We start from the raw sequence: 23,432 nt of genomic DNA on the forward strand, positions 1-23,432 counted from the left end.
TGCTTAAAAGCCAGGACTAATAGCACAACAAAAATACATCCTCAAGTGAAACATGGTGGTAGCAGCAATATGGTGCATGAATGTTTTTCCTGAGTGGATAAGAAACTCGGTAAGAGTTCAATAAATTGTAATCCTGGAAGAAAATAATTTAAAGGTAGAAAAATTAGAATGACTTTGATCAAAGTATATTCCTGTCAACCTCACAGCAAAATAGTTAAAAATTGTTGTTCACACACTTCTTATAACCAAACTGACTCAGCTTGAGTTTATTTCCTCAAGACAATGAACAAATTTTCCATCTCTAGACACAGAAAGCTAAAATACGACAGTCTATATTTCATGTTGGTAGACAGGTGCTACTAACAATAGCCACATGTCAGTTTAATTAAATAAGAAATAGCAAAGTGAAGTCAAACAAACCAAGTGGGATTATAAAAGACAGCACAGCAGGTAATGAATGAAAGACTTTTATTAGAAAATAACTGCTTCCAGGACGTTTGTAACCAGTATCAGGAAATAGAAGAAAAAACTGTGATGTCCAAATTTATGAATTAGCCCTCAGACGAAAAAAAAAAAAAAAGTAGCCATAAAAGTGGTAATCAAAAACATACCAGGGAAAAAAGTTCTCAGCAGCGTTCCTCTTGGAAAAAAACAAAACAAAAAAAACTTCATTCACACATGATTCTTCTGAGAGCAAAAATAATGTTACAAAATCTGTGCTTCAAATAAGGTTTCTTTTCAACTGAAAGAGTTTTCTGATCTTTAACACACAAAGGTTTCAGATCTAAATAAAAAACAAAATTTAGACCGCTTTTCGATGGTACTCTGGAGGAGCAACTTCATAGTCGCTTGCATTGAAGAGTGATGCAGAGTTCTTAACGAGATACCTGAAAAAGAAGAACTCGTTTGCAACAGATTCTTCATTTGAAGGCTTGTTGAATAAGTTACCAGTACTCACTTGAGAAAGTCTTGTAGATAACTGAGAAGCAGCGCGAGACTCTTCTCGTCCAGAGGAGTGTATGCCAGCATGGCCCCAATTCTCACTGTCAAAACAACAATTCACAACTTTTGAATGGATTTTTTATTTAACAAGTACAAAAGTGCCAAAACTAAATTATTAAAATTGAATATATTTTATAAACATTGAAGAAAAATGCAGAATTTATTTACTATGTGTTTTATTAAAGGAAGTACTTAGAATATCCATTATCACACAAAAACTCTTGTTTAAAAGTAATTGTTTATGTTAATTTTATGGTCTTATACTGCAACACATTGTGAATTTATCTGCTATCGCCATCCATCAGTCAGTGGGGATGGTTGCTATGGAGGTCAACCAATTACATGTTTGGATCTACCTGATGAGCCACATTAAATTATTTCAAACTGTACTGCTACAAAAAACTATGACGAAACTCAAAAACTGATTAAACAATCATATATTGCTTCCAACATAACTTCCTGGTTTTAATTGCACTTCATTTTTTATTAGATATTGAAATATACCATCACTAAAACAATTACAAATAGATGTATTAACATATTATGACATACAAAAAATAATAACTAAATTATTTATGGCCTAAATTATGTCCCATCTGACATTTGATCAACATTTTTTGTTTAGTTTTTCTATCAATAATCTTAGAAAAAAATATAATACTGATGATAAATATTACCTTTCAGTAATAAGTTTTCAGTATTTCAGTAATAAGCTGAGATATTGGCAAGTAAATAATCAACCAATGGATGCCCGAAATATTATTTCTGCTAGATAAAAAAACTAATCTCTCCAAATCTTTCTCTCCATTATTTAAACAAACAATACATAGTCGATTTAATTCTTCTCAAAATCTCTCAACACAAATGTAGGAGATCACACTACAGCAATTGAGCTGCAGTTGAAGCGTCTGAATTATTTATTTTTGTTGACTGCAGCTATCCACAACCATTCTTTATAAGGATTCTGCTTTTGTTTTGAGAATTTACCAAAAAGTCTCAGTAGGTGAGGCGCGCCGTAGATCTGAGACATGGCTGTGTCAGGGTGGTTAGCCAGGATGTCTGCGTACTGAGGCCGCTCAAATTTGTAGAGAAGTTGTGTCCCCAGCATGACGTTGAAATATTCACGGATACCGGCAACCACCTCATTCACAGCAAACTCCCTGAGTGTTGAAGGAAACAAGTTGGACCAGTAAAAACATAGGTTTCTCTTGGCATTTCTGGAGCTGGCTATAAAACAAATCCTGGAAATAAAATAAGATGAAGGTGAGTCTTTACTTGCTGTCAGAGTTTCCTCTTGATTTTTTGTAGTTTCCATAGTCTTCGAGGACAGCGTCGACGTTTTTTTTGGCTGGAAGGTGAAAAAGCTGAAGACAAACAAATTGAAACATAATTGTTGGAAGTTTTTCTCTGAGGCTTACTTAGTGGAACTCCTAAAAGCCTTAAAAAAAAAATTCTCTTTTATTGCTGCAGCACACTCTGGTTTTATCCATCTTTATTATTTATCCATCTGGGGGAAAATTCTAATTCAAGGGTAAAAAAAAAAACTTTCAGTCAGTAATACAGTACATAGCTTCCTGTTTGCCTGGTGATGCAAAAGTGACCAATTTCTTTTTGCCATTTTTAAAAATGTAAGACAACATGACGAGCAGACCGGACATAACCTCTGGGATTAAATGATTAAAGAGCCTGGAATCACAAACTTTTTAAAGGGTCTTTTTTACTAGACTCTTTACCAAATGCACAAGTGTGGTGAGATCTCTACGTGGAAATACAAGAAAATGTTGATTATTTACCTGTTTTTGACGTGTGATCAGATCCCAGTCATCCACAAGCCACGGTTTAAGCTCCTCTGGGATTTTTACCTTAACTTCAACTCTGTTTATAAAGGTTTCCTCCTAAGCAGAAGGAAAAAAATCATCTGTGTACCTTATATGAATGATGTCCTTTAAGAATAAAACATATGTTGTTTTTAGGTTCTGAACGTAGTTATCACACGAAATCCTGGACCTACGCTCTCAACAGTTGGATCAACTCGTGCTCTCTTCTTCCTGGGAGGATGAGTTGGATCTCCTCCTGAACTTGTTCCCTCTCCTGCTCCAGGAGCTGCAAACACACATTTACTTAACTCATAAATTTATTGCAGGCAAAAATCAACTTTTTGAATTGCAATACTTTTTAATATTTCAGAGTAAACCAACATATATACTCACTCTTCTGTTTGTTCTTTTTGGTTTTCCTGGGAAAAAGAATACAACAAGGGTTTCTGTTATAAAGTAAAAAAAAAAAAGAAGAAAAAGACAAGATGAAAAAAAACACCACCACCACAAAGGCACAAACACTCACACATCATTTTTCTGCGATGCAGCAGGGATCTTCTTATTCGGTGCAGCTCCCCTCATTCTCCCTTCTACATAATGGTCTCTAAATTGAGAAAACAAAAGTTTTGTTAGTCAATAACCTGTGGTTCTGATGAAATGAACATTTTACAGACAATTAAGGATTGAAAACAAAACAGATTAAATCCAATGGAAAAGATTGAACGCATGACATCATAGTGGACTTACTGATTGGCCCTCTGAAGCTCTTTCTGTTTCTGAAGATTACTGTCCACATACTTCAGTACTCTGCTTTCAGGAACCCATTCGTCCCAGCTGAAAGAGAAAATATTATTTGAGTACTTAAACCACTGTTAAAAATATGCAAGTTTAGGCATTTATTATCTGAGCTGAACACTCACTTCTTATTCCAACCACTGTAATGAATGAAGTATTTAATCTGTTTGTCCTTGATATTAATCTTAACACACTGCAAAGAGAATCACCAATTATTGTTAACATTGAAAAAAAACATCAAGAGGGTGTTTATAAGGATAGTTTAACTAAGGCGGCCTACCTTAGCTTCGTAGAGCAATGGCCCATGAAAACACAGCACTCTTTCACCTGCATTGGAGATAAAACAATTAAGTTCCACTGAAGAAGCTTCACACACACAAATATGGAAAACAATAACAGGGAAAGGACATGTTTTAGCGCCAGACAATTGTTTTTATTTTCTCATGACCCTACAAATTATTTTTCTAAGATTTCCTTCTTATTTACATTCCATTTTATTAGTTCCTGAAAAAAAAACACACAAAAAAAACATGCAGCAGCAAAACAAGAAAATATGATTTAAAATATTTGTATCTAATTTCTGACTCAAGCAAAAGAAACTGAACTGAGTCCAGGTCATTGTGTCATTTATTTGTCACCTTATGGGGCAATTTGCCTTGTCGTGTCCCCATTCAATAGCAACAAGTTGCTATTTTGTCTCTGCCCATCTACATTATGTATAAAAAATCTCTTACCCACTGTGTCAAGTATTGCTATGGATTATGCAGACAAGTAAAAGTATTTACCAAAATAAGAAAAAACAATTGACAAACATTGCAATGCATCATTTTTGGGTTGCTTGTTTTGTCCGACTTTTAGTTTTGAAGATAGATAAATAGATTTTATTACACAGACTCAAAGTCCAAATATACATAAAAAGAAAAGAAAAACAATAAAAGAATAAAAAGTGCATTAAAAAATGGCAACTAACCCGTCAGGAGGCAATCATACCAATGTCTCCAAAGTACAGATGAGTATTTTACGACACTATATTTAACATTTGTCAACAATAGAATAATTCTATTATTAGACTCGTTTACACGACAAATAAATTGATACATAAGCTTCCTTAAAACAGCCATCAAAGTGCTAACTTGAGCAGATACAAACAGTTCACTAGCACTGGTCCATCTGGGCTTATTTAACAAAAGTCTTAAAGCATCATTAAAAGCCACCTTCAATCTTTGAAGACTGTTTTTTTTTTTTTAAATTGCACCAGAAAAGGGGATGTATACAATGATGTACAATATGATCAAAACAAATGCAGTTTCACTTCATCAGTACAGACATTAAGCAGCTTCTGAAGACCAGCTGAGCTTGGACTAAAAATCACTATATCATCAGCATACATTAAATGATTAATAATGGTATCGCCAACCATGCAGCCAGTTCTATAAGCTGAATGAAGAAATATACCGGAAGTTTAAAAAAAAGTCTCAGGTGGCAGATTTTTAAATCTTGCTAATAACTTCCATGGTCATTCTGTGCTTCCGTACACTGTACTTCATTTATCTTGATTTTAGCTTTAACTTTCAAGACAGTTACTCATCATAGATGCATATTCTTCCAAGCTGATATTAGGAAGATTATGGCAAGCCATCAAACAAAACAATTCGGTTCTTGGCGGGTACTTCTGCTGTGAAGTACGGATTTTTCAGCTGAACGTAAGCGTGGCATTCCTAGCTTGGATCACTTTTCCATAAAAAAAAACTGTAATGCAATCTGTATGTACACATATTTAAAATGGCAACAACAGACAATGGTTAGAAAGACTAAAGTTAGCAAGATCTGAGCTAACGGTTAGCTTGGTAAAATACTGTCAGAGGTGGGCGGTGAAGTCTCTCAGTAGCTAACGCTATCTGAATGAAATTAAAACTATCTAAAATTAACACAAAGCACTCTATATCAGAATCTTTATCAAAGCCGTGGAAACACTACTAAAACTACCAAATCGTATTAATAACAACCCGTTGTGTCTTTATTGCAACAACAATGACGGCTAACCGCTCCACCTCCAACAACTGCAATATTTAGACGCTTCAAAGCGGACAGAAACTTACACGAATCAATACGACAAACAAACCACTGCATACCTTCTTGAAATTTAGGTTTCGGGTCCTGTTTCGGCGCCATTCATGGATTAAGCTATCAAAATTTGGGAAAAATCTTCAGGTCCCATTCCAGTCCACCGCGGCGCCGCTATCCAATGACGTCATTCTTCTTCTTCTTCTGTGGATGTTTTTTGATGGTTGGCAACCAGTATAAGGTACATAACCGCCACCTACTGGGATGAAAGTGCAAAATGTTAAATTAAAAACACGAAATAATGAAGACTTCACAAGAAAACTGCTAAAAGTAAAGTTTTTCTTTATTATTCCTGACTTTTTAATCTTATATCTTTCACCCACCAATGCAAAATCTTAGTTTGATGTTTGCCTATTTTATAAACTACCAATCAAACCTGTGTGTTGTACTATAACATTTTCTTTATTATTTTTTGAAACCTGTTTATCTTTTACAGATAAACACAGATTTAATCACAAATATCCAGATATCATTCTTTAATCAAATCTGTGAAGTTAGATGGAGAAAGCATCCTACGTCTTAAAATCACAAACTCAAGAGAATGCGAAAACAGGACAGTTCCTCTTAATTGAGAAGACTAAGTGCTTCCCTAATGTACTGTGGCAATAAAACATAAATTTATCTTATGTCTAACCATTTTGACCAGAGGTGTCATAGAATGTCACATTATAAAAGCACAAAGTGGTGGACATTAAAGTTCACTTAAAAATTACTTCCGGTTTTATATCATTTACCCCTTTCCAAAGTTAGAAACTTTTTTATCCAGCAGCTACAGCCAAACCAGTGAATAGAATTAATGTTAGACAACCAATTGCTTTACTTGTGTAAACTATTTAAAAATGATGTGAAATGTTCTATAATCCCTCATGTAACTGAGGAACCTTTAGAGAACTACTTTGCCTGCAAAGACCTTTAGTTTGTTCTCCACATGCTTAAATCCTTACCAATGTCAATCAGCACAGTAGATCTCATCTCTTTTCAAAATGATCAAAGTGTCTATTGAGTTATTGACATCATCTTATAGCAAAACAGACAGAAACTAAAAATGTTACAATGCATGTCAAGCAACAGTGATATTTTTAAATAGCAATAATTATATAATTACAAAAGAAATATCACATACAATGACAGCAATGCATATTCACGAATCAAACCAAAGCAGAAAGTTTATATGATAATAAATAAACCTAATCAGAAAGACAAGTCAAGGAGAAAAGCAACAAAAAGGGAGGCATTCATGACTTTAAAGTTGTTTTACCTCTGGGCCAAAATGTATATTGTGATTCACTCAAAGCCTTAACTATCACAGTAATCTTGAAGGCTGTTGCAAATACATTAAACACCAAAAAAAATACTATGTATCCTGTGGCCTCACTACAGAATCGCATAGCACTCAAGTAGGTGAGCTTGCAGGTAACCAGCAGACAGAGAAAGCTGAAGACGACTAACTGGGAACTGTAACGCTTAACTGCTCCACACAGATTCGATGCGCAAAAACAAAAGGAAACAAGTGCTATAATAAAACATCAACATAATGAAATGTAATTAACTTACTTAAACTAAAAAAAATAAAATAAAGTAAAATAAACACAGCTATAGCCTTTCAAAATGACCAGAAACTAGCCATGTCTTGTATGTGGAGCAGAAATTTGTCAGCTGGTCACTTCTGTCTAGTTTTCTATTATGTTTTGAGTAATACACAAAATAAACAGCTATACATTAAAGAAAAATTTGATATATATATGTATATATATATCTACCATGTATAAAGGTCCAATAGTGAGTGCTAGCTGGACCAGTGCCCTTCATTCACACTGAAACAGTCTGATCATCCTGACTTTCTCCCAATTAAGGTGTAGATTACATAGCGTCTGAGCAATAAAACATGGTTCACTGTTCTTTGATTTGACTAAGATGAGCAAGAAGAGAAAGAGCGCAGTAATGAAACACAAGGACGCTCTCCTGCATTTCTAGTGGCAACAGTTCCAAGAGGCATAGGAATGCTTCTTTCAAAAATAGCACACACCTAATATAACTTACATCATAAATAATTATTTAAAAATAACAACCACAGCATGAATGTGTTAAGAGAAAATAAATGTACAATGATGGCAAAAATAAAACAAATGGCCAATCTTTCTGCTGTCAAAACATTATGACAAAGATGACACCATTTAGAACATAAAGTGCTACACATTTTCCCGTGCTGCTGAGGCTCACCTTTCATCAACAACAAGCCTGTTTTCTTTATATTCTAAATATGTCCCATTTGGTGTTAACTGCGTGGGGACTGTGCATGTATGCTGAAATAATGCCGTTGACATAAAATATCGAAACAAACTGTAAAAACCAGGTACAAAAGCTACAATATAATCAAAGACCACATGAAGAGGTGTGGAAAAAGTCTTCAGTATTCACACAAAAATATCAACGAAAGTAACGCACTGGACAAGAAGCGTCCCAAGTTTATATACATATAAGTAAAATTGAAAATAGATTTTTCCTCTCTGTACATAGCACTGTATACTTTCATCTTCCACTTTTAATATTTACAAAGAACTCCCGTTTGAGGACTTTCTCGAATTTTTGATGATTCAGTTCAATGTGGATCTAGTCGAGAGAGATAACGTCAGATAAGGAGCCGTAAATGGCCGCCGCCGCCGCCGCCTCCATAGAAGACCGTGACAATCCAGAAAGGCCGTGGCTGTCTCTTTCCTTTTCGCGTTCCCGTAAACTGCTGGAAGACACCAAACTGCTGGTGCTGCCGCTGTTGCTGCCTCCATTGGCAGTTGCAAGGGTGCTGCCCCCGGGGGTGGCCGACTGCTCCCGTAGCATCTGGGAGGAGCTGTAGGGCAGGAAGCGGTTGAGGAGCAGGTCGTGGTCCTCTGGCGCAGACGCTGATGCGGCCGCTGCAGCAGCCATCACCATGTTGTAATGCTTCCAGGACACAAAGGAGACATTGTTAGCCACCAGCAGCAGAGCGACGCACAGTGCAAGCCATACGACATGAAGTTTAACTCAATGTTTTAATGGGGTTAGCTCAACTTGCTGCTTTGCCCAATCACATAGCCATTTCATTTCTTAAGTCTATTTCATGCACACAAACTGATTCATACTCATGTACTTGTAGTGAAAATATTTTGAAATATCTTTCACTTCTTTATTAAATAAGAGATATTTCAAGTCAAACAAGTTCTAATATAAAACAAAGTAATACTATCGCTTTCACTTATGAGAAAAAAAAAAGGTTTTCCAAACCAACCTGGACCTGAAAGAAAAAATAAAAACGCGCCTGGATTTGAATCTGATTTCAGATGTAAATCTTGTAGCATGACTTCAAACTTCCTCTGAAAACCTCCGAGGTAGCTAAGTTACAAAAATTCTGCAAAGAGGAGAGAGTCAAAATCTCTCCACAATGATGTAAAAAAAAAAAAAATTTCCAGCTGATGACAGCTGTCACCATTAAGTGAGGTTCAACTACTTATTATATTTATGAGGCAATTACTTTTTCAGAGCGGTATTAAATGCCAGTTATTTTTTCCATTATTACATATTTGAATGAACTGACCCAGAGGAGTCTATGAAGATATATATTTTTTAATTTATCAATATCAAAAGCAGCGCTTAAAAGTCCCTCTTGACTTTTAAGAGCTGTGAAACAACAAAACCTATCAAAGTTGCCAACACTATAAAATGACAAAAAGTTACATTTTTACTTCACAAGATGATTTTTTACAGAAACATGTATTATGTATAAGATATCAATCATTTAAATCATATATTTTACAGAATAAAATACATTTCTTTGCTTTCACCTGTCAACATCACTTAATCCACTGATGTAAGAGGAAAATTTGCAAATAATGTACCTGATTGTCACTTTGCAGGAAGGAGAAAAAATTCAGATCTGTAAAAAGAATAAAACACAAATAAATTTTAATAATACTCTGACTCAAGAATAGGTAAAATTACTCTAAAATGCACTTTCAGTTGATTTGATTAAGTAAAATTAAGAGAAAACACCAGGTTTACCAGGTAGATCGCTTGTGTGGTAATAGTGGCGGTAGTCCTGAATAAGAGGAGGTGGAGGAGGAATGTAGCTGCTCTCCACAGGGGGCATGCTGGGAGTTCTGGCCAGGGGTGAAGCTTGGCTGTGCAGGTTCAACACTCTAATCACAGAGAATGCAGCACAAAATCAGAGATATTTCACTAAATTAAAAAAATTGTATAGCATTTAAATTCAGTACTTTCAATTCAAAAAAGGAAACTCACTAGGTGTGTATTAATTCATAAACTTTAAGCCGTAATCCTCAACATTACCCAAAATGTTTACTTGGAATATATAACTTCATTTGCCAGTAACGAGTTTCACTCCTTGATTTAAATTATTAAAATACACAATTTTTTTGATTATCTTCTAATTTTCTAGATGTTTCTAAACGAAAACAAAGTGATATTGAAGCTTACCCTTTGTTGGGAGGCGGAGAGACTGGAGAGAGCGAGGGACAGACCCGCTTCGGAGGCGGCTCGTCATCCTGCTCGTCTTCTGAGGAGGTATCCAGTGTCAAATCAATCACATCCACTTTCTTGTTGTTGTCGTTAGACGACCCTCGTTTATGCTCATGCGAGTCTGTTCTAGATAAATCTACCCACAGAGAAGCAAAAAAGAAAGAAACCTCACTCTGTGTTCGTGGGTCGATATTGGATTGTGAGGCTACGTAAAGCATGAGCTACACACCGCTGTCCACGCCGTTATAGGAAGCAGACACCTCCTGAACTTCTTTCTTTGACTTCATGGGGGCCCAGCTACCATCTTCCTTGAACTGGATTTCGTCACAGTCTGAGCAGCTGTTCAGGATTTCCATGAACAACCTGTGAAAACAAGCAACCTGTAAACACTTTTGACACAAACTTCACCCAAAATGTAAACTTTCATCACAATTTAGATGACCTTCCATCAAGACACAATATATATTTATTAGCAGCACTGAACAATATGTTGAAATGTAATAGCTGGTGCAATATTCCTATGTACAACAGTGCAATCTCTATTGTAATATTTAAGAGGTTGTTATAAGTAGAGCCCAACACATTAATGGTCTATGAGGTAAATAATTTATTTGGCTGATTTGATGGATTGTATCTTCATGACCACAAAGATGCAATGCAATTTAGTGAGGGAAAAGAAAGTGAGAAGTTGGGGTTATTTGGCTTAATATCAGGTGAAATAATCCCTGGAAAATTCAACAATATTGCAAAAACATATTTTTTGAAAATTATATAACAGGCCACACGTTACATAAACTTTAAATGATGGAAAAGTGCTTCTTACATTCAGACAATGAAAACATTCTGCTGTGTTATTCCGCATTTAGCTGTACAATATCCTTTTCAGACATAATCTAACAGGATGTAGAATTTAAAAAATAATTTTAAGTCTTAAGAACAAAAGTGAGGGGATAGGGTGTTCTGTTCGTAGCACATATTTTAAGCCAAATTTGAGAAGATTTGACATGAATTACGATGGCGCTCACCCATCTATAATAAGATGCTCATACGGTGCCTTCTTGTCACAAACCGGACACACCCATGTTGGCTTCTTTTCGTTCATTTGGATATAAAGTGTAGCATCAAAGCACTGAAGGTGTGAGCATGTCATTGATCGGCAAGGGATGGTCAGCCTCATCTTTCCCAGCTATACAAAGAGAGACACAAGAAAGGAGCAGTTAATAAAGTATGACCGACTCCTAATAATAAACCCCAAAAAGCATGGTTTAGTTTTTTAATACCCCCTCCCTCTTTTTTATACTATGTGTTATGCAGCACAAATAATTTCCTTTTTAAATTGAAACTCGATTGTGATCACAAAGACTTAAAATGAGCAAGATAGTACTGAAGAGTATTTACAGGACAAAGGAGAGAAACTCGTAGGCTGGTGGTCGCTATCTCACTCTCTGGATCCGCTGTCAGTTTCTCTTTGACTGTGAGACGGAAAGAGAGAAACAAAAAGGTTAAACATGTACTTAGCTATCTATATTTACCACAAGCGTATTTGAAACCTTCAGTGAACAATAAAGTTAGATTAACATTTAGATGGATTAAAGCAACAAAAAGGAGAACTAAACAACAGAAATCATGTTATAGTAGTATAGATACGGTAGACATATGTTGTATATACCACTTTAAAGGAACTATAGATCTTCAAAGCCACTGTGAAGAAAGGTTCATAGACAAACGATGGTTCATTTTAACATTTACAAACAGACCTATGTGATGTAAACAATGTAAAATATGGCTTAAATTCATTTCTTTTTAATGTGTTCTTAAAATTCAAGCAGTTTTATGTGTTTTTCTTTGCAGGTTTACAGCAGGGGTCTTTAAATCCAGCCCTCATCCAGCCAAATTTAGACATGTCCCTGGTCCAATGCAGGACAAGTCAAGCAGCTGAGTTACCTCCTCAGTCTGCAGTCAACTTCTCCAGTCCTTCTACTGACCTCATTATTTGATTCAGGTGTGTCGAAGCAGAGAAAGAACAAAGGCTACATTCACGCAGCAGGCAAATTCGACCCATATCTGATATGTTTGACCACATGCGACCTATATCCGACTTTTTTATGGAAGTCTGAGTGCCCCAATTCTAATCTTTTCACGCATAAAAAAAAATATTTGTACCACTTCCCTATGTGGTACTAAATCAGATATGTATTCTATTGTTGTCAAAATGTCTGCAGCCAGAACTACCGCCTCACATTTCATCTGAATTTTACCCCAATTACTTAAGACATGCATCATAAAACTGCACCAGACGAAACAAGACACAGTAAATCTGGACGTAAACAATGATTGAAAATTATAATTATGAATTTATGGAATAAGTCTTTGTCAGTGGAGCACATCAGATCACAATCACACCACTCCTATAGCACAGCCATTTTTAATTAAAACTGAAAAAAAGTCTTCTTAAACCTTTTGTGCCATCACTAAAAAAAAGCCATTTCTTCTATAGAATTTGTTATGACACCATCATAACGTATAATCTATCTTAACTTGGCTGAAACTGCACACAAGCGTTCATAATAGAACATTAAGATCACATTATTTTCAAATGATAAACAAGGTGTGACATCAATATGTGATATTTTCTCAATGCCAAACTGAATACCTAATGTGGTTTTGTAAAGGAGTTAAAAGCTTGTGATGAGCCTCAGAGTGCTCTTGTACGCTGCACCAGCAAGATTTGTAATCCACAATAAGCCTTTCTTGGCTTTCAAGACAAGACCAGAATTTGAAACAAAAGAAAAACTCAAAATTTGATACTGAGATAAATTTGCTGCTCACATATGGCTTTAAAGTAAGTTGTTTCTGTTACCCAAGATTTTTTACTATTAAGCAAAATGTTTACTTACTCAAGGCTCTTGAGTGGTCAGGATTCCTAATCCCTTTGCCCCGTAGTCTTTGTAGTAACACTGCAGATGATTGCTGTCTTACCAAATACACCGCCAGAGAAAAACACTGACCACAAAAAATACAAAACACAAATGTCATGCAGACCTCTCACATACTGTTCCATTTTTATTATTACTCAACATTCTGATACAGTAATCTCACCCTTCCGATTTCTGATGTCCAAGACACGACAATTGTGTTGGGGACAGTGGTAGATAGTCGGACAAGAGACGTTATGTTTATAGGACGACTGGGCCTTTTTGGTTCCACCCCATTTTTTGTGGGAGGGAGATATCCCTGCAAAAGGAAAAAAAAGAAACAAACACACAAAACGCTTATTTCGCAGTAGTAAATTAAAAAGAAAACACACAAAACTCTAAACCATAGCAAAATAAGGTTTAGACTTACTGGGAGATTACATGGTTTGCCATTAACCTTCACACACAAATTAGGGGGGAAATGGTCCTCTTGTGGACAGCTCGTCTCTGATAAGCAAAATCTGAAAATGATAAAAATAATTGATTAAGGCTTAAACAAATGTCTTAAGCAAGCGGATTCTAAGAGGCTAACATTTCCACTATAAACTAGGTTAACTTCAATAATATGGGATTTATTTTGTGACATATGTAGAGCACTTCCTGGAAATTTATTTTATTGCGATTTAAAGTGATATGAGAGTATTTTTACTGAAATGAAATGTTAGTGAGAGACTAATGTAAAATGGGATATTTTTTAAACCATAAGTTTTCAGACTGTCGGGCACAAAAAGGCTAAGGAATTTCTCAAAAACCTTTTCATCAGTGTTTTTCTTCTTCCTTATAAAAATCTGATTTATGGAGTGGATGCCTCCATCAACAGATTTTCTCCTAAAGAGTTACTGTGCTGTCTGTTGTTCTGATTGATGCTCTCCTGGCTCAATGGTTAAGTGGACAGCCATTATTTGGCTGGTTTGGAGTTATTTCACGCTCCATTTTCAGGCAGAGAACTAAACATTCCTCCATCTTCAACAATTGTAATATTGTTTTATAACTCAACTTCGCTGTAATCTCCTCTGCAACTGTTTTCTGACCCGTCTGGTACGCTCCTAAGTCTTCAGGATGCTGTTTGTTTAACAAGTGGATTCTGATTTTTTGGTTTTTAAAATGGCAAAATATAGAAAAGTTCCAGAAGTATGAACATTTTTAAATGGCTCTTGAAATGACAAACAGGATTTCAGTGATACTGTTGTTTTTGTATGTTTTAGAGCCAGAACTTAAAGCAGAAATATATTAAAACATTAGGCTGATACTCAAAATAATGTGTGTGTTGGAAATACCTTAGTTGAACTTGAACAGCAAAGTCACATTTGGTCCCAGATATGTCCCTGAAATTTTAGAATAACCAGTTTATTACACAATATAATAACAAAAACAAATTCAAAGTTAGAAATTTTACACATTGAAATAGCAGTGGCACTATTCACTGGTTGTGCCTTTCGGCTATTTTTTCCTGCAGGCAATTTTCTCACTTACATTGAGCTGCTAATTTGTTGAACTTGCTGCGGTGTTAATGCAAAGGCATAACATGCTTCCTGGAAGCGCTGACTGTTGTCTGAAACTTTGAGGAAGAAGCCAGAAACACAAAGTCAGACGAGAATGTACAGAAAGTTTTTTGTGCACGTCTCTCACGACTCATTGTTTAGCTGTACCTGTGATCTCAAAGCTTCACTGGTATGCTCAAGCAGGAGGAATGTTATAACTATAAACACAGCTGAGCCATTGGTTGTGGACTCACCCAGGCTTGTTGGCTTGATGAGCTCATCTAGAACATCGTAGAATGGCAATCTCTGGAGCTTGACGTCAGGGTGTACAGGGTGCAGGGCAGAGGAGAGGTGAGGCAGACTCAGCTCATGCTTAGGTCCGAGAAGAGAAACAGGCAGCAGTGGTGAAGGAGAGCTGTGGCCATCGAATCCTAGCTGAGCGAGGCCCGTGGGCAAGCTGGTCGCAGAATGAACAACAGGAAGAGCTAGGTCCACTGGCGAAACCATTTTGGTTGGGAACCGCCGTCTGTAGAGTTCTTTGATCTTCATCTGCACAGCAGGACTGCAGCCAGCCTTGAGTAGGTGGAGAGCTTTGGTCAAAAGTTCATGTTTGCGCCCATGCTTATTCCGTCCTGCATAGCCCAACAACACTTGGAGCTCAGAAACTCGAAGGCTCATTACCATTTGCTGGTGGAAAAATGAAGAGTGGGGAAAAGGATCTATAAAAACTGGGAAAACGCAGTTTTCTAATCCACGATGAAACTGCTACCTCTATCAAATAACCTGTAGCACTTTTTTTTCTTTAATATAAAACATTTATAAAAGGCTGATGTTTCCATCAGCCGTCTCCTGCCCAATTTAATAGAGGTAGTAGTTTGAAAGAAATTATCAGATTAGCCATACTTTAGCTTCAAAGCACATGCATCTAAGCTTTAACTAATTTTTATTTAACTCCTTCAAAAGATCATCAAAGTACACGCTATTAGTTAATGCACTGAGACCAAAGATGGAGTGAGTTCATAGTTTTTATGCATGTAATGAATAAGGTTAAAAAAAACATAGCCTTTTATATATTTGTCCTGTCAAGAACCAGTTGCGGACTATCAAGGTCAATTTAGCATATTCCAATCTCTGGATACGTTATCTTATTGATATGTGAATTTAGACAATTCTGAAGATACTATGAACCTGGATTACTTTATCTGTTTCATGAGCAAACGAATCTAGACGTAAACACTCTCATAACACCTTAGACCCAGCCTGAAAGAATGTTTTTTTACTTTATACAAAGAATAGCAGCTCTTTTATTATCAATGCATAAACTTCCTTTTTCTTCTCCAAAAATAAATGTCGCTTAACAGCTGCATTTATGTCACAGTAAATGTCTATTACAAAGCAGCAGCAATATTTCTGCACATATAAGTCTGGTTTCATTAAATTAAAAAAAAAGCACATATCATACGGAGGGTTCAATAACAATGTATGAAAAAAGGGTGGAGAGGAAGATAACAGATTTAGTTAGCATACACTAGCTACCAATGGCTATGCGATGCTGTCATTTGCCAAAAAAAGAAACCAAAATCTTCATTTTTTTACCCTCGCGATGTATTTTTAAATGGATATACTTCCCACGCATTATAATATAACCAGACTTGCTCTCAGAGACAACCATTCCTACAAAAAGGAAGAAATATTTCAAGTTAACATGCGCTTCTCTTCCAGGGAATAGACATGGCCCATTTTTCAACAGATAACCGTTCGAACAGTAGTATAAAAATAATAAAAGGTAGCCGAAACTGTTGCTTTGTTAAATCTAAAACACTGGTCATCGTAACGGTTTCATCCTTAATGAAAGCGATATATTAGATTTTAATCAGGAGAACCGCAGGGGAAATCTAACGGGAACGTCGGCAACAATAACAAAGCTAATGCTAACGAGCTTAGCCGCAAGCTAACGGTATTTTAGTTCCTTCTGCTCAGCTGTTTATTCATCATATACTTTCATAACAGCCCAACTCAGCTCTTTGTCGTCGAATATCAAGAGTGATGTGGCGTTAAAATGCAAGTTTCAGTGACTGAAACATCTACTCAGCAAGCTAATATACAGAGCAGGTTTACCTTCAGTTCCGCACTCTCCGCCATCTCGTTACATTAGGTGCGCATGCGCAACACACTTTCCCTCAAGGGACTGACTGTCGTTCCGCGAATCCCAGAAGGGGGCGCTGTTGCAACGCTAGTAATCACTCGCATATTTTTAAAGCAACGAACGAAAGGACAACCGAATAAAACGGACCCAGTGTTAGTGGTTAAATAGTTTTGAACGAAAATTGATTATAGTTTGTCTGAATCATCATACATTGATAATGAATGACTGATTGTTTTTGATAAACTGAACAATAGAAATCTCATTAGTTATGAGACGTGACTATAGGTGACGAAAACGTAGAACGCTGATTTATTTGTACAGAGTGTATTTGTACACTTTATGTTACTTTACGGTACCACAATATACAAGTGAAAACTTACTTCGACCAATTGACATCATATTGATTATTTTGAATCTAATAAAACAGCAACTGCGCGGGATATTATTACTAGGTTGATTTTAGAAATTCAAATGCTAAGAACTGAAAGTAATTACCACACCGACGCCAAAATGTGCCACATTTCTTCAATAAAATGATTTATTCTTCAACAATGAAAACAAATGTTACAGGGACAAATAATCTACTCTTATTATAATATATTGACGCAGATGCACAGATTTCCTCCTCTAGATTATGTGTTTTTCCATTCGTTAAAAACAAATACAACTACCAAACAGTGTATTTTGCTGTAATTTCCCGTGACTCATTTAAAGTGCATTTAATCCAATGTGAGTGACTGACCTAATAAAAAAAAGAAAAAAAAAGTAATAACCGACTTAGGCTATTTATAATAGAGGAAAAAGGAGCAAAAATATTTCCGAACAAAAATCAAACATAGACAATTAACTTCAAGATAGGACATTCACTGTCATTGCACTTTGCCACAAAAATGAAATGAGTTGATGGCATAATTTTAATAAAACAAATTCCAACGTATGTAGGAAGGTTTCATAAATACTGAGGGTGGTAATACACACTTTTTTTCCCCAATCTTATAAATAATTACAGGTTGGTCTGTTTTCAGTTCAGTTCCTCCAACTTTTCCGCTGATGTTTATATTCCACTTAATCATCTCCCTCACAAATACATATGTCCAATACTCAAGGCGGCAGCAGAGGAGATTTGAATGTGCAGGATCCCGTGCAGTGGCGAGGAGTTAACATCTTACAGGAAAAATGGTGTAAAGCGTCGTGAGCTTCTAGAAGGAGAAAAACAATCAATAGTGCACAAGCAAACGGTTCCTGAAAATGACAGATATTGTAAATATATTGAAATTGTAAATATCTGTTATTTATAATGAAAGATGGTTGAGAGACATTTTAAGAGACCATATGATGAAGCAATTCACGATTTTTGTTTCCGGACTGATCGTGGCAATAGGACGCAATAGATCTTATTTGTAAATCAAATTTTAGTAAAAGTGTGCAAGATCTTGAAAACGGACAGAATGGGGCAAATTGAGTTGAATTTAAGTAATTTTTTTTCTCATTTGCTTTATTTTTCTCACCTCTGACGATGTGAAGCTGCTGCACCATCTCCTCCCTGTAGGAAAGCTCCCTTTTCATTTGATCTTGAAAATTATCTAAGAAGCAAAAGCCAGCATTAAATTTGGTGTTCCTCTCGTATGTAAGAGAAAAGGAAGGAAAGAAAGGAAGAAGGAAAAAGAGCTAAAGAAGCAAAACATAACTTCAGTCAATCAAAAATAAATCACAACTAAAAAACAAGCATATAGCTACGTTTGTTTCACACTTTATTAACGTATTTGTTATAATTTTAGGTTTAAAAATCAGGAAGCTTGCACAAATCGGATTGCACTATGCACTGTCAGTCTGTTAAATAGCAGATAGAGGGCGCTGTTCCCAAGCAAGAGCCACAAAAAGTCTTTTGAACTGTGACCAACGTCAAATTCGCGTTCAAACAATTATGCGTGTTTTGATAATGAAATGTCACATGTCTGAATTTAACTATAGATTTATATTATAAACGGAAGACGAATGTCTTATTAGGAATTATTAGAAAGAAGATTATGTTTACAACGAATTCGAAGAAATTAAAAAAATAAATAAATCAATCAAATTGCGTGTAATGTTGCGATTTTGCTAATCTTGTAATGTTTTTGATGTTGTTTGCATAAAATATATCTTTTGTCAGAGTGATTGAATAACTCTAACCTTAGTTTGAAGCAATGCATAATATCACATATGAGCAAAAGCAATATTTACATGTTATTAAAGCAGGGTTTAAAAAAATTAGAATAAAATAAGGGCAAAGAAATTTCCGCTAAAGTCAGACCAGATTTTAAGAGCGGTTTAAGCCTTTGCCAAAACGATTTAATGGTACTAAAAGACTTGCATATTATAAAACAATTTTAAAGATCAGAATTTCCCTCTTTAATCGATGTGTTTCACAGAGGCTCAATACGTTCATGTTATTTTTACTGGAAAAGTAAAGGAAGATCAAAGACTGTTTCTTCTCCAAGAATTAAATTTTAAATTGTTTTTGGTTTGGTCACCTTTTTCACATAAAACATAGAACATTGCAGAATTTGCTAAAATTTTAGATGCAAATACAGTGGTATTATTTTTGTCATTAAGATCTTTTTTTTTCTTCATTAATTTCACCCATAATTTCTTATGTGGGTAGAAACACACCTCCATTACAAATCTGTGTGGGTAGATTTGTAATAGTTTGAGCAGCCAGTACTTGAATATGTAGATTTTTGTTGTTGTATGTAATTCCAATAACACATTTAACAATTTTAAAATCCAATTCATGTCAGTGACAAAAAAATTAATAAATACGCTTTTTTTTTTTTATTATGAGCCCTAAAATAAATCTTTTGCACTTGCGGGAAGACAGAAATCCAAATCATGGCTGCGTTAAAGTGTTTTCTTACCTTTCAAGTTCTGAAATTCGCGTTCTAGCTTTTTCCTCAGCTCGACTTGTTCCAACAGCTGCTTCTGCAGCTCCTCTAAAAAAGCAGGCAAAAGAGGGAGCGTTAGTGGAGGAGCAGAGAAACAGGCGCTGGGAGCCTTTTGCATTACATCTAGGACAGCTTTCTATTTTTAATCACAACGATGATGAGAATATCATCACCATCATCGGATGAAAATTCAGAGCACAGCTTCCTGACTCTGTTAGTCTAAAAATAAAGGCACAAAATGAAACCATGTCCCTCCTATGTTGGGAACATCTGAGGATATCAGAAACTGGTGAAGCTGAACCTGAAGGATCGTTCGAGATATCTGTTTTTGTTGTTCTTTTATTTATTTTTTAACTATGTTTTGGCTTAAGGTTGGACCAATTGATCTGTATCATGACAAAAATATTGAAAATGTAATTGTTATTACTCAAAGTACACCGCTGCTACTACGACTAATAATTACAGAAGAATAGTCATCTTACCCTTTGCTAAACTTTGGAACTCTCTGCGTAATGGCGCAACTCTGGCTGCCGCGTCCTCACCTAAATTCACACAAATTAGGTTTCAACATTTTGATTATTCTGAAGCGTGCAAACATACAATCAAACAGAGCTTCTAGCACAGCGAAAAACTTTTATTTTTTCACGAGCTCACCCTCATCCGGCTCTCGCTGGCTCTCCTCGCTGCTTTGTCCATTAAAAGATTTTGTTTCAATCTCCTCCACTGTGGAAGACGGCTCTTCCTTACTTGCGCTCTCGTCTTGAAAAAAATTATTACATAAAATTAAATGAATAGCCTATAAGTAAAAAAAAATCTATTTGCCGTTTTGCCGCATTTCTTTTAAAGTTAAAATTGAAATAAAATAAAAATAAAATCTACCGCTCGTCGTCAGTACTGCCGTCAGGTAATTGGTGGGTCTGAATTGATACGGGCTGCTCCTTTGTTGCAGCTCAGTTCTGTCCGGTCTGTAAACCTGAAGCAAAGGCAATCAAGCTCAGGACAATATTCGAAATTCAGTCAAATGAAATATAAAATTAATATGTGATTGAACTGCACTCATATATATATATTTTAAATATTTATTTCAAAATTATTGGGTTATTTGTAATTGTTGTTTTTTTTTCAATTATCAAATTTCCTCCACATGGAAAAAAGTAATTAGAAAAGGTAGGAACATACTACAGACAAATAATTTTTTAAAAATCAGCAAAAAACAAATCTAATTTAGTAGTAGCATTTTATTTAAAAACGACTCACTTCCGTGAAAGGTGCTGCTATGTGGTGCTCTGGTGGCTGTTTGCTCTGCAGCTCTCTGTCGGAGGACTGGGCCACCTGCAGGCTCATTTTCTGCGCCTCATTCTCGCTTCCCTCTGTGCCCTTTGAGGACTCTGAGTCTTTCGGTGAAGCGCTGTGCGCCAAACCAAGGGGAGTCCGAGGCCCGGGATCCTCCTGCTCCTCTGGCGATCTGTTTGTCTCCACGTCTACTTCCGGCTCGCCCTCGCTGTCCACGCACGGGGACACAGACCGGTAGCTGGAGCTCTCGCTTAAAAAATCAGGTGATAAGTAGCCGGTGCGGCAGCCGTTGTATGCGCCCCTGCTACCGTACAGCTTGGCGATGCAGTCGGCGTCTTTAATGACGGGCCTGAATGCGGACACGTAGCTGAGTTTCCGCGCCGGGAGGCTCATTCCCTCCGTGGGCCTCCCCTCGTCCCCGGATTTGTCGTCTTCGTTACGTATGGACTGGGTGCTGGAGCAGCGGTCAGTGTCCACCACGCTGTCTTTGGACGTGTTGGTGCTGCGGTCGCTGCTTTCGGAAATGTCCACCTCTGTCTGCCTGGGGCACAGCAATTCAGGAGGGGGCTTGTGTGGAGTCTGTGCGTACGGGGGCATGGGCAGCGGGCCCGCAGCGGGCCAGAACATGGGGAAAGAAGGGTAGGCGCTGTCCTTGGTGCCAGGCCACAGGACGCCCGGCAGCCCCGCTTTGCTCTGCTCGCCCATCATCCCGTCATCCTTCTTCTGGCACAGACCGAAAGCTGGGAAGCCATAGGGATGAGGGAAGAGCGGCGGAGGGATTTTCTGTAGCATCCCGAAGCCTTTACTGGGCACCGGAATGACCGGGTAGCTGCGGGCGCTGGTCATAGCACTCCGAGTGTCTTCGCAGCTGAGGATTTTTGAGGGGATCTCCGGCGAGTCTTGGGATCGATTTGGCCCCTGCAATTTTAGAGGAGAGTTGGACCCAGATCCACTCCCCGGCAGCGTTCTCTTGCGACTTCCCCCGTTGAACATGGCCTTTACGTCTTCCCACGCGTGCATGATCTCCATGGAACTGCTCTTGTCTGTCAGCTTGAGGTGTCGCCTCCAGGAGTTGAAATTAGCCGCATCCGGTTGCGTGTACTTTGACTCCGGCGTGCGATGGGAGTGAAATATAAATTTATTCGGGGAGAAATACATGTTGCAGTAGGAGCACTTGATGCACTTGGCTCTGGAGCTGTTGTATCTGGCCGGGATGAAGTTTCCTCGGCTTCCCCAGGCGCACTCGTGAGACACGTCGAAGGCGAAATTTTCTGGAAGTTTTGGAGGCGAGTGCGCTCCCAGAAACGACTTACAGAGTCTCTCAGCCTCGCGTTTGGTGATCATCCCGCAGCGCCTGGAGGAGATCGGCATCGCCCCGGCTCTCCGCAGGATCTCCAGCTGCACCGGGGTGCACTGGACGCAGGTGATGCCCAGGGCCACGCGTCGGTTATGGATTTCGTTGTAGCTGTAATTCTTCAACAACGTGTTTGATATCTGCGCAAGGCAAAGTCTCTCCTGACCATCTATCACCAAAGACACGATGGGTATTCCGTACAGAACCGTCTCGCCGACCTGGTTGGGTTTCAAGTTGGTACTGGGGTAGGAAAGTTCTTGTTTGGAGTTTGGCGAAGAGCTAGTGGTGTCTCGTCCCGTAGGTATGGAGTCCATCCTTGGAGACCTCGAGGCTGCAAAGATGACATTTAATTTGGACACGAGTTGCTAAACGTCTTTACAAGAGTTTTAATGTAGATTTTTTTGCTTTTAAAAACCTTGTGATTTTTTTTAACGCAAATGGCCATGTATTTATCACAAGTCTTTCTACAACGCAGTTTTTCTTCATGACTTTTTAATTCTTACAATCACAATTGAGCATTTCAATCCCGCAAACTACAAATATGACAACACATGCGTGCAGCTTCCAAAGTAGCCTCCATCTGACACCCAGACCGCATCTGTGCTCCAGAAATCTGTCTCCTAAACTCACCTTTGACGGTCCTGTTCAGATCCCCTCCGAAATCGAGTGACTGTGATCGAATGAAATGTTGGAGAAATATTGAGAAGTCTATGCTGGAGGTTGCAAATATGTTTGCTTAAGGAGCGGGACGCCTCCCTCCTGCTCTGTGTCCTCCCGTCTCTCTGCTGCGCGGTCTGTGTGCGCGCACGGTTTGTGTTGCGCCACCAGGAGCAGCGGTGTCCACATGGCACGCAGAGTGTAGAACAGACCGCCCTCCCCTCCCCCCTCCTCGCCTAACCGTCGCTTTACCCCCACCGACAACGACAGCAATCAAGTGACTGCAAAACTTAAGGCAAGACACTCCCACTTCCACCAGCAGCCCGCATTAAATATGGATTCATGACCAATGAAG

At 37.6% G+C, this 23,432-nt stretch overlaps 3 protein-coding genes across 5 annotated transcripts; all 3 read right to left on the reverse strand.

Annotated features, from left to right (window-relative positions):
• Positions 1-451: 451 nt before the first annotated feature.
• morf4l1 (mortality factor 4 like 1) lies at positions 452-5,861 on the reverse strand. Its single transcript, XM_055031502.1, has 12 exons — positions 5,747-5,861; positions 3,895-3,941; positions 3,740-3,807; positions 3,567-3,653; positions 3,346-3,423; positions 3,213-3,238; positions 3,014-3,105; positions 2,796-2,897; positions 2,278-2,366; positions 1,990-2,162; positions 959-1,043; positions 452-887 (listed from the first exon to the last, which is right to left on the reverse strand). The coding sequence occupies exons 1-12, from the start codon at positions 5,784-5,786 to the stop codon at positions 803-805; spliced, it is 972 nt and encodes a 323-aa protein (XP_054887477.1). The 5' UTR covers positions 5,787-5,861; the 3' UTR covers positions 452-802.
• A 585-nt stretch (positions 5,862-6,446) lies between these two features.
• Positions 6,447-16,881, reverse strand: pias1b (protein inhibitor of activated STAT, 1b). Of its 2 annotated transcripts, none has more exons than XM_055031534.1 (14): positions 16,822-16,881; positions 14,958-15,390; positions 14,696-14,780; positions 14,500-14,547; positions 13,593-13,683; positions 13,347-13,481; positions 13,145-13,250; positions 11,646-11,719; positions 11,273-11,433; positions 10,477-10,610; positions 10,206-10,383; positions 9,771-9,907; positions 9,608-9,645; positions 6,447-8,675 (listed from the first exon to the last, which is right to left on the reverse strand). In XM_055031534.1, the coding sequence occupies exons 1-14, from the start codon at positions 16,843-16,845 to the stop codon at positions 8,349-8,351; spliced, it is 1,971 nt and encodes a 656-aa protein (XP_054887509.1). In that variant the 5' UTR covers positions 16,846-16,881; the 3' UTR covers positions 6,447-8,348. The 2 variants fall into 2 exon arrangements, with proteins under 2 accessions (XP_054887509.1, XP_054887519.1); XM_055031544.1 differs by having other exon boundaries at positions 14,958-15,276; positions 16,822-16,869.
• Positions 16,882-17,374: 493 nt separating this feature from the next.
• skor1b (SKI family transcriptional corepressor 1b) lies at positions 17,375-23,189 on the reverse strand. Of its 2 annotated transcripts, none has more exons than XM_055031520.1 (8): positions 23,051-23,189; positions 21,031-22,751; positions 20,653-20,746; positions 20,428-20,532; positions 20,256-20,315; positions 19,747-19,821; positions 18,358-18,432; positions 17,375-18,045 (listed from the first exon to the last, which is right to left on the reverse strand). In XM_055031520.1, exons 2-8 carry the CDS (start codon positions 22,732-22,734, stop codon positions 17,951-17,953), a joined length of 2,208 nt encoding a protein of 735 aa, XP_054887495.1. In that variant the 5' UTR covers positions 22,735-22,751; positions 23,051-23,189; the 3' UTR covers positions 17,375-17,950. The 2 variants fall into 2 exon arrangements, with proteins under 2 accessions (XP_054887495.1, XP_054887487.1); XM_055031512.1 differs by having other exon boundaries at positions 17,375-18,048.
• Positions 23,190-23,432: the final 243 nt, after the last annotated feature.

Source organism: Poeciliopsis prolifica, unplaced genomic scaffold (genome assembly GCF_027474105.1).
Source record: "Poeciliopsis prolifica strain line A6 unplaced genomic scaffold, Auburn_PproV2 SCAFFOLD001, whole genome shotgun sequence".
Taxonomy (NCBI): Eukaryota; Metazoa; Chordata; class Actinopteri; order Cyprinodontiformes; family Poeciliidae; genus Poeciliopsis; species Poeciliopsis prolifica.

What these genes read in the sequence shown, in the direction of transcription:
- skor1b (XM_055031512.1), bottom strand. Translation starts at nt 22,734, where the DNA reads ATGGACTCCATACCTACGGGACGAGACACCACTAGCTCTTCGCCAAAC. An exon ending in TAGCAGCACCTTTCACGGAA is followed by an intron (nt 20,747 to 21,030) that starts GTGAGTCGTTTT and finishes CCTTTGCTTCAG; the next exon opens with GTTTACAGACCGGACAGAAC. An exon ending in CGAATTTCAGAACTTGAAAG is followed by an intron (nt 18,433 to 19,746) that starts GTAAGAAAACAC and finishes TTTGCTTCTTAG; the next exon opens with ATAATTTTCAAGATCAAATG.
- pias1b (XM_055031534.1), bottom strand. Translation starts at nt 16,845, where the DNA reads ATGGCGGAGAGTGCGGAACTGAAG. An exon ending in CGGAGAGTGCGGAACTGAAG is followed by an intron (nt 15,391 to 16,821) that starts GTAAACCTGCTC and finishes TTTTTCCACCAG; the next exon opens with CAAATGGTAATGAGCCTTCG. An exon ending in CATCAAGCCAACAAGCCTGG is followed by an intron (nt 14,781 to 14,957) that starts GTGAGTCCACAA and finishes TCTTCCTCAAAG; the next exon opens with TTTCAGACAACAGTCAGCGC.
- morf4l1 (XM_055031502.1), bottom strand. Translation starts at nt 5,786, where the DNA reads ATGGCGCCGAAACAGGACCCGAAACCTAAATTTCAAGAAG. An exon ending in CATTGCTCTACGAAGCTAAG is followed by an intron (nt 3,808 to 3,894) that starts GTAGGCCGCCTT and finishes TTCTCTTTGCAG; the next exon opens with TGTGTTAAGATTAATATCAA. An exon ending in AGAGGAAACTCTGACAGCAA is followed by an intron (nt 2,163 to 2,277) that starts GTAAAGACTCAC and finishes TTCAACACTCAG; the next exon opens with GGAGTTTGCTGTGAATGAGG.